At 49.1% G+C, this 9754-nt stretch overlaps 1 protein-coding gene across 1 annotated transcript in view; it reads right to left on the reverse strand.

Moving 5' to 3' along the window:
• Window positions 1-9754, reverse strand: part of LOC117779326 (multiple epidermal growth factor-like domains protein 11) — a 68488-nt gene that overhangs the window by 15943 nt on the left and 42791 nt on the right. Inside the window, exons 9-13 of the mRNA XM_034615419.1 lie at window positions 9201-9413; window positions 8629-8803; window positions 3846-3966; window positions 1737-1900; window positions 1414-1516 (exon numbers count right to left, since the gene is read on the reverse strand). Coding sequence (XP_034471310.1) covers window positions 1414-1516; window positions 1737-1900; window positions 3846-3966; window positions 8629-8803; window positions 9201-9413 — 776 coding nt within the window. The remainder of the gene's footprint in view (window positions 1-1413; window positions 1517-1736; window positions 1901-3845; window positions 3967-8628; window positions 8804-9200; window positions 9414-9754) is intronic.

Genomic DNA, 9754 nt, shown 5'->3' on the forward strand with positions numbered 1-9754 from the left:
GAAGCCGTCCACTCGTCGATCATCAGAAGCAGGGGAACGCATTTCAATAGTTGGTTAGTTCTACGTGATTTGATGAACATCAGGCTCAGACAAGTATTTACGACAGTGACTTCTGCATCCCACCTGTAGGGGGAGCCTGAGCACTGACGCTTTAAGAGCAGAGCCGTCAGATTCAGCAGCTTGAATCACAGGTTGTAGTTTGTTGTGCCTCAAATCGATTGGTTTGTTCTGTTCACATCATGATGTCGCTCGCAGCACGTCCGTCTTCAGCCTCAGATTCGGTTTCATTCACAGATCAGGTATTTTCCACACCTGCTTGAGTTCAGCAGCTGGATGCGTCCTCCACAAACCTCCAGTCAGACTGAAGCCTTTCTGAAGCATTTCCTGGGTCTTTTAGATATTTGTATTCAAGTGTCTTCATCAAGCATAACATCACAATCAATACAAACTGAGGCTGTGCTGCTGCTTCATCTCAGAGTGGATAAGTGTCCAATTTATCAGCTGATCAAACCACACAGTCCACATGTGGACTCCACCTCCAGCAGCTTCTCAGACAGAAAACTCTGGATCTATACAAAGTCAACGGAGACGCACACTCGACCACACTGGTGCGAATTGGTGAGAATCGATGTGAACACGTCTGCACAAATTGAAAATGTTTCATCTCTACCAGAATCAATTCTCACATATTCCAGAGGTTTATGCTTCAAATCGTCCAGAGACGAAAGAGGAGACGAGTGAAAAACAGAAAGAGTTTGTGACGAGTTCAGTCAGAGGCTGAACGGAGAAACCCAGACGGACACACAACACACGTCTGCTACTCCTCATCGCTGTTAGAGAATAATGATGTTTTGTTGGTGTGGTTCAATGTGGGGTTTTAACTCAAGTTGCGTTCATGTCTGAAGTTCAAGCCGACAGGAAACGGAACGTTTAGAACACTTGAGAACTTTAAACCTTTTTCCAAGACAAACGAGGTATGAAATCTGTAAAGTGTTCGATAAACACGGACGTGTTTCCTTCCTGGGACAGTTTGACCTGCAGACAGGTCAGGTGGCTCCATGTGGGTCGACCACCTCCAGGGAAGAGGAGACAACACGCTAACGAGACCAGACGATTAAAACACGCCAGAGCCGTCAACGCTAAAGATCAACAGTCACGACCTGACTCCGCCCCCTCTTTAGCACCAACTAGATTTGATTGGCTGGTGCCTCCGTTGATGCATGGAAATCTGAGTTCTGCAACGTGAGCAACACGACGGAGCCACGACTGAGTTCATGACGTCGACGTGTTTAAATGAACGAGCAGCGTCTCTGCTGAAGGTCTCAAACCAATCAGCTGCTCTTATTCCTCTGACTGTAAATGACATGTTGCTGCTGTGCGACACCGTGGGTCTGATCCCAGTCCTGAACTCACCGGTCCATCCTGTGAGGCAGCGACAGGAGCCGCTCACTGGGTCACACCCGTCAGAGTTGACACAGTCACATCTCTCTCTGCAGTCCAGCCCGTACGAGCCCTCCTGACAACACACAACACATACACACACTTTAGTACACATCGGTCTCAGTGCTCCTATTAGACAATCATCTCGTTTTCTGTACAGTGTGAAACACAGAAAACCAAACGAGGATTCAGCAGCTGGGACCTGGAAACGTCTCTGTGGCTCTGAAGGTGAGCTGACGTCTGAGTGTGAGACTGATCACAGGATGGAGACAGACGATGACTTCCCCCCCACTCACCAGACACGCTGCGTCGCAGTACTCGTCCCTCCAGCCCGAGGAGCAGGTGCAGGTGCCGTTGACGGGGTCGCAGGCCGCCATGTTGGCACACTGACACGTCTGATTGCAGCTCAGGCCCCAAGAACCACTGGAGCACGGGATGGTGCAGTCCACCCCCTGCCAACCTGCAGACACAGGGACGGACCATTAATCCACAGAGGGGTCATTACCTCTGGAGCTGGAATCAGGGACATCAGTGAAATGATGAATTCACTTTGTTCGAGCTGGATGTATTTTCATAGTCGGAGCATTGGTTATTGCCGACATCAGAAAGTATGATAAACATCACTCCACAGTTCATCCAGAGGATTTGAAGCCGTTTGTTTCGAGGTCAGATGATAAAGATGATCCCTCAGTCTCCTCCCGTCTGAGACGTCCTGATGTTCCCTCCTTCTTAACTCCAGCAGACGAGGTCTTCGAGCGTCGTCAAGGATCTGGTTTGATTTCGAGACTCTAGTGTATTTATATATATATATATAATGTAAAGTCTTAATGCTGACGTGCACAGATGATCAGATGTTTGCTCTACAATCATCGACATAAGAACAGTTTATTATAACATTTCAATCACATGCTCGTAACTCTTAATAATCACTGAGCCTCTTGAGTTCCCCTCAGTGGCTTTAAAGTGAGAGAAGAGTTTGGAGGGTGGAGACCGACGCCCACTAGTTGTAGCCAAAGCTCTCAGGCCTGGTTCTGCTCTCTGCCTCTGATGTCTCTCCACTTTAATTACCCACGTTCCCCACGAGGTTCAGTGGCACATACATATTTAAAGATGCTGATATTGAGCGATATTAAACGAGCCCAGAACAAAATAGTGAAAAGGAAAAAATTCTGGGGGCGGCGCGGTGGTGCAGCGGTTCACGCAGTCGGCTCGCAGCGTGGTTCGTACAAAGGTTGAGAAATCTCCTGTAGCTGTGAGCATGATATATATATATTCACAATACAGAATAACCTCATTATTCATCAGGACGAAGAGCAGAGATGCTGTCGATGTTTATTTTCATTTTCCATTAGTGAATTATTCAGTTACGCCTTATTTTGAAATCATAGTATTTATTATACCAATTATGTGTTTTTGATATAAAACACATCAAATTAAATCATTTTAACTCTTAACTTTTGAAACTGTCTTTAAGTGTTTGTATGTTCACCCAGTTCCTGAGAAGAGTCCTTTTGTTCCCCCCCCCCCCCGTCACTGACTGTGTTTCACAAGTGGAATATCGCTCCTGACGTTTGAGGCCCTGCTTCATTTGGCACCGAGTTGCTCGACTGAACTAAATCAGTCGTCAGCGGCCCGGAGCCGGAGATCTTCAGGTTCTGTGTTAAGGTGTCAGGGGCCTCTGCTGTCAGGGGCCCCTGCTGTCAGGGGCCCCTGCTGTCAGGGGCCTCTGCTGTCAGGGGCCCCTCTGCTGTCAGGGGCCCCTGCTGTCAGGGGCCCCTGCTGTCAGGGGCCTCTGCTGTCAGGGGCCTCTGCTGTCAGGGGCCTCTGCTGTCAGGGGCCCCTGCTGTCAGGGGCCTCTGCTGTCAGGGGCCCCTCTGACAGCAGGGGCCCCTGACAGCAGGGGCCCCTGCTGTCAGGGGCCTCTGCTGTCAGGGGCCTCTGCTGTCAGGGGCCTCTGCTGTCAGGGGCCCCTCTGACAGCAGGGGCCCCTGCTGTCAGGGGCCCCTGCTGTCAGGGGCCTCTGCTGTCAGGGGCCCCTGCTGCCCGATCTCTGTGGAACACTTCACCTGAGAAACCTCAACTTGTCTTATAATGGGATTGTTTGCTTGTTTTTATTTGGCCTTTATGCAGCACTGTGTAAGAGTTGCTTTTAAAAGTGCTACCTATATATAGTTATTAATATTATTATTACTGCAGCAAAGAAAAGGATCCAAGTCTATAGGTTTCTGCACCAATGTTAGAAACCTATGATTTATGATTTGTCTTCCTTATTTTAAGTATTAACCAAGTCTTCCCAATAAAAACAGTTTTGAGTTTCAAAGTGAACGACCTAATCTAATTCCAGATATGAAAATGAACAAAGCCTGAAACCCTGGTGAACAAGACGAGTGAATTAAAAGAGAAACCTTCTCTGCAGGAGCAGGAGCCGTCGATGTGCGAGCAGGAGAGCTCGTTGTGGCAGGAGCAGGAGGAGGTGCAGTTGGTGCCGTGCAGGCCGGTGGGGCAGCCGATGGAGCAGTCGTCACCCTGGACACAGGAAACACACAGAACTTAACACATCTGTCCACGGCTCGGACTCAGGACTCGTTCACACCTGGTTGGGTTCAGAGCTTCAGACTCGTCAGGTGTGAAAGGTTCCTCAGAGCAGAAGAGGAGTTCTGGGTCTGGATCAGACCGAACCTGGTGAGTGGGATGTGTTTGCTGGTGTTGGTCTGTCGTGTTTCACTGTTTAAACAGTCGAGTGGACGACTGTGGCTCTTTCATTCTTCATGAGACGACGCCTCAGCTGCTCCGCACTCAGCGTTTGGAGGGAGAACTTGAGTGACAGCGGGTTTTCACCAGCGTCCCCGTCCTGTGCAGCTCGACACCAGGGAGCCAGGTCTCGTTCAGAGTTCATCTTTAAATTCATTATGAATCCACCAGCGCATTAAATTTGATGACAGAGATGCAACAAACAAGCACATGTATAATGGAGCAGAGAGAGGATCATCGGTGGTGGCAGGGTCCCTGCAGAGAAACAAGATGTCTGCGCTCGTCCAATCAACGGAGGACACGGTCAGAGCGGAGACAGACAGCTCGGCATTAGCGGGACGTCTAACCTTATTCTGCGGCTGTTAGCATGCTGTGAACGAGAGCCCGGCGCATCCTGAACCTCCAGCACGCCGTCGCATTGATCAGGACCTTCAACGTATAAATTGTGCTAATTAAAGCTGCTGCTTCCAACCTGCTTCCTTTAAACTGCTATTAATCTAATATTCACAAAGCAGCCAAATGTGCAAAGACAGGGGAAGAGAGCAGCCTTATTAAAAAGTTGGTGAATTAAGGACTTTATTTTAAATAATAAAGAAAACTTTGTTAATAAATAACGTGTGTGGGCTCAATGAGAAACAGACCCGAGGAATAACGAACAGCAGCCGATCCAAGGATCCGGATACGTTCATGAGATTATAACTTCAATGAGCTTAATGTTTCTATCTTTTACATTAACAAGTAAATGTCCCACTTAGGTCTTTAAACTGTTTCCACACAGGATCAAACAGTCCACTGATCTCAGCCTGTTTTTATATCATCAAATAACTGATTCAAACCAAACTGATCAGAAACATGAACAATGATTTATCTAACGTCTACTTTAAGTTTGGTCCATGTCCCATCTGCTAACATGGAGGAGGTTTATGATCTGTACTGCAGCCAGCCACCAGGGGGCGATTGTCATGTGATCATCTCCATCTTTCTGAGTTTGGTTTAATTCACTCATTTGTATTGTTATTTATTATAAGACACAAGATCTTTTCTCACTCGTCTTCGGCCTCATCAGATCCTCGTGACACTCCAGGAGATTTCAGACCTCGGCTCAGAGTTGCACATGTTTCAAGTTATCGATCCAACTGTCCCGAGTGGAGACAACAGCACATATAAATTCTGTTTAAAGCCGTGTCCTGTCTTCACAGGGACACAGAGTCCCGACTGTGAGACACAGATTCCTTCTGAATCAATACGACTCCGCCGAGAGCAACATCTGTCTGAGCTCAGCAGCTGGAAACCAAACGGACACTCATCTGAAGCTCTTCCTGCTTTCATCTGCTCCCAGTCCCCGATGTCCTCAGTCCCAATTATCAAAGTCCCGTCATCGCTCTGCTGCAAGGTGTCTCATCTGCACTCTGCTGCAGCATCACTCAACTCACCAGGAGGGCCGCGCCACCGAGCAGAGACAGAGACAGAGACAGAGAGAGAGACAGAGGCAGAGACAGAGAGAGAGACAGAGACAGAGACAGAGAGAGAGACAGAGGCAGAGACAGAGAGAGAGACAGAGACAGAGACAGAGACAGAGGTAGAGAGAGAGGCAGAGACAGAGAGAGAGACAGAGACAGAGGCAGAGACAGAGGCAGAGACAGAGGCAGAGGCAGAGGTAGAGACAGAGACAGAGGCAGAGACAGAGGCAGAGAGAGAGACAGAGGCAGAGACAGAGACAGAGGCAGAGACAGAGGTAGAGACAGAGAGAGAGACAGAGGCAGAGGCAGAGGCAGAGACAGAGGTAGAGACAGAGAGAGAGACAGAGGCAGAGACAGAGACAGAGGCAGAGACAGAGAGAGAGACAGAGACAGAGGCAGAGACAGAGGCAGAGACAGAGGCAGAGGCAGAGGTAGAGACAGAGACAGAGGCAGAGACAGAGGCAGAGAGAGAGACAGAGGCAGAGACAGAGACAGAGGCAGAGACAGAGGTAGAGACAGAGAGAGAGACAGAGGCAGAGGCAGAGGCAGAGACAGAGGTAGAGACAGAGAGAGAGACAGAGGCAGAGACAGAGACAGAGACAGAGGCAGAGGTAGAGACAGAGAGAGAGACAGAGACAGAGGTAGAGACAGAGAGAGAGAGACAGAGGCAGAGACAGAGACAGAGGCAGAGACAGAGACAGAGGCAGAGGCAGAGACAGAGGTAGAGACAGAGAGAGAGACAGAGGTAGAGACAGAGACAGAGGCAGAGAGAGAGACAGAGACAGAGGCAGAGGTAGAGACAGAGACAGAGGCAGAGACAGAGGCAGAGACACAGACAGAGGCAGAGAGACAGACACAGACACAGACAGAGGCAGAGGCAGAGGCACAGACACAGACAGAGGCAGAGACAGAGACAGAGACAGAGGCAGAGACACAGACACAGACAGAGGCAGAGACAGAGACAGAGGCAGAGACACAGACACAGACAGAGGCAGAGACAGAGACAGAGGCAGAGAGAGAGACAGAGGCAGAGAGAGAGACAGAGACAGAGACAGAGAGAGAGAGACAGAGGCAGAGACAGAGGCAGAGACAGAGGCAGAGGCAGAGACACAGACAGAGACAGAGGCAGAGACACAGACAGAGACAGAGACAGACACAGAGACAGACACAGAGACAGAGACAGACACAGAGGCAGAGACAGAGGCAGAGGCAGAGACAGAGGCAGAGACAGGGACAGAGGCAGAGACAGAGACAGAGGCAGAGACAGAGGCAGAGAGAGAGACAGAGGTAGAGACAGAGACAGAGACAGAGGCAGAGACACAGACAGAGACAGAGACAGAGACAGAGGCAGAGACAGAGGCAGAGGCAGAGACAGAGACAGAGGCAGAGACACAGACAGAGACAGAGGCAGAGACAGAGACAGAGGCAGAGGCAGAGACAGAGGCAGAGACAGAGACAGAGGCAGAGGCAGAGACAGAGGCAGAGACAGAGACAGACACAGAGACAGAGGCAGAGGCAGAGACAGAGGCAGAGACAGAGGCAGAGACAGAGGCAGAGACAGAGACAGAGACAGAGGTAGAGACAGAGAGAGAGACAGAGACACACACACACTTATTCTGACCTACGTATTATTCAGTTTTAATCGTGACCATAATTGTGAAGCCAAAACAAATCCTGGAATAATATCTTTTCTAATACTTTGGTTGTTTTGTGGGAACGATTAAAAACAATGCTCTACAGGACGATGAGTCAGTTCCCAATGAGAACATGTTTAGTTTCTGTTTGTCTCCGTGTTTACGCACAAACACCATTTTATCTTTTAGAGGAATAAAACTCATTTGGTTTATTTTATGAGCTGCGGCGCCTCGTTTAAATGAAAAAACTCAAATTATCAACACTGACACCACAATTATAAAGTGACAGCGTCTGAGTCCCATCGCGGAGAAGAAGAGTCTAATCGAGACGAGTCGACCGACAGGAAGGAGTTAGTGTCCGACAGAAACAACATTTCAGATTTACCCTGAACACCAACAGGAAACAGAGTCAGTGAGGAAAATACTTCTAATCCACACACATGTTCAAGTTCAGAGGAGAACTCAGACGTTTTCATTTGGAAATGATGTTTCTAACTGAAACCATCTCCATCCAGCATTTAGCTCATTTCTAATCCTAACCTGAAAACACATGACCGTCCAGGTCGGCCTGAAGACGCTGCTCCAACGTCTCAAACAACATCTGCCCCCCCCCCCCCCCCCCCCAGTTTAACTGACAGGCTCAGTCACATCCTCCACGTTGTGTTCTACTCTGAGCTGAGGCTGAGTTCATTTCTTTTAATTAGTTCAGAGATGATATAAAAACAGGCTGAGACGTCATGATTGACAGCTGACACTGACTCCTAATTGGTTGATGTGAAAAGTGAAAGATGGCAGCTTCTTCGTTCACGGTCTGAGGACACGACCTTATCGCACAAAAACTTTGCTTTGCAGATGTTACACAAGTGGAGGCCAACTTTCAAAAAATCATACTTTTAAGCTCTCGGTCGAAATGTGTAAATGTGAAAAGTGTAAATCAAAAAGTCTAAAATTACCTCAATGTGAGAAAATATCCTGATGCAGACGCCTTAAACACACGCACACGCACACACACACGCACACACACACGCACACGCACACACGCACACGCACACACGCACACACGCACACTGACCTAGTTCAGGGGTTTTGCACCTGCACCTCCTCCACCACGAGTCGTGTAACTGACCGAACCTGCAGCGTCAACAGCAGCTGATAAATGAACGTCTGCGTGTTCTGCACCTGCTGCTGAACAACCTCCACACGCTACCGTCATACATGTGCTGGAATAAGAAACTCTGCTGAATCAGACTCCGCTTCCTCATTAATCAGAAGATATTCAGGGATTCGGGGGGGGATTGACTTTGAGGAGCCGTCGTGTCGTCCATCTTTGTTTCCACACTTACTATGAATCCTGGAGCGCACACGCAGGCTCCGCTGGTGCCGTCACAGTCGGCTCCGTTGGTGCAGGCGCACATCTCCCTGCAGCCGCCGCCGTAGAACCCTGCCGGACAGGTCTCGTTGCAGTAGAGCCCCGTCCATCCTGCTGCACAGGTGCACTCCCCCGACAGAGGGTGACAGCTGGGACAGAGCGAGGACATCATGAATTAGTGAATCTCTTTTTCGTGCATAGTTTTATCTGCATGTGGCACAAAAAAAAAGCTCCGTGCTGAGGACACTGCAAAGTGTTCTTCAGATTTAAATTCAGACGCTTATTATCCATCAGAACACGATGAAAGAGCACAAGAGGTAAAATGTGGGAGTTCAGTGATGAACACATCTCGAACACAAGGATTCCTGATTCATGATTAAAATGCCGAAACCTGGGGGAGACAGAATTATCCTGAAAAGGCTCGACATTGGAGCAGAAGGGCTTTAATCATGTCACTTGAACGAGCCACGGCCGTTCCAACAACCTTCACGTCCTGCTGCTGTATGGCTGAGAATGTGTTTGCTCACTTGACCAGCGGTTCAGTACCTGAGCGTGTTGGCGGTTTTGCACGGGCAGTATCTGTCGCAGACGAGTCCGTACAGGCCGCTGGGACAGAAGCGGTCCTGGCAGCTGGGGCCCTTGAATCCCTCGTTGCACAGGCAGGCCCCGTTGATGTGGTAGCACTTGGCCCCGTTCTGGCAGTCGCACTTGTTGGCGCACTGGGGCCCGTAGGTGTCGACCGGACATTCCTCCTGACACCTGTCGGAGGAAGAACAACAACGGTGGAGCTGTGAGACGTAAAGCACGGAGGAAATCCTCTCTGTTCCTCTGGTGCAGGGTTTAGTCTTCATGACGTTTCATGTGTTAGTTTGTTTTATCACTTCCTGTTTGTGCTGTCCGTCAAACTGATGAATCGTTCTCATCAACTGCTCGACAGCAAATGATCTGTGACCCAGTGAAAACAAGCAGATCCACCAAATGTGGACACGAGTCATAATCAGATTGAACAGGAACATGAGCAGATTATCAGATTAAGTCTTATTCAAGGTCAATATTTACGTCCATGTGCACGTGTTCAGAGAGTTAAGTGCACGGTCACA

This window comes from Hippoglossus hippoglossus, chromosome 3, assembly GCF_009819705.1.
Source record: "Hippoglossus hippoglossus isolate fHipHip1 chromosome 3, fHipHip1.pri, whole genome shotgun sequence".
In the NCBI taxonomy this organism is placed as follows: Eukaryota; Metazoa; Chordata; class Actinopteri; order Pleuronectiformes; family Pleuronectidae; genus Hippoglossus; species Hippoglossus hippoglossus.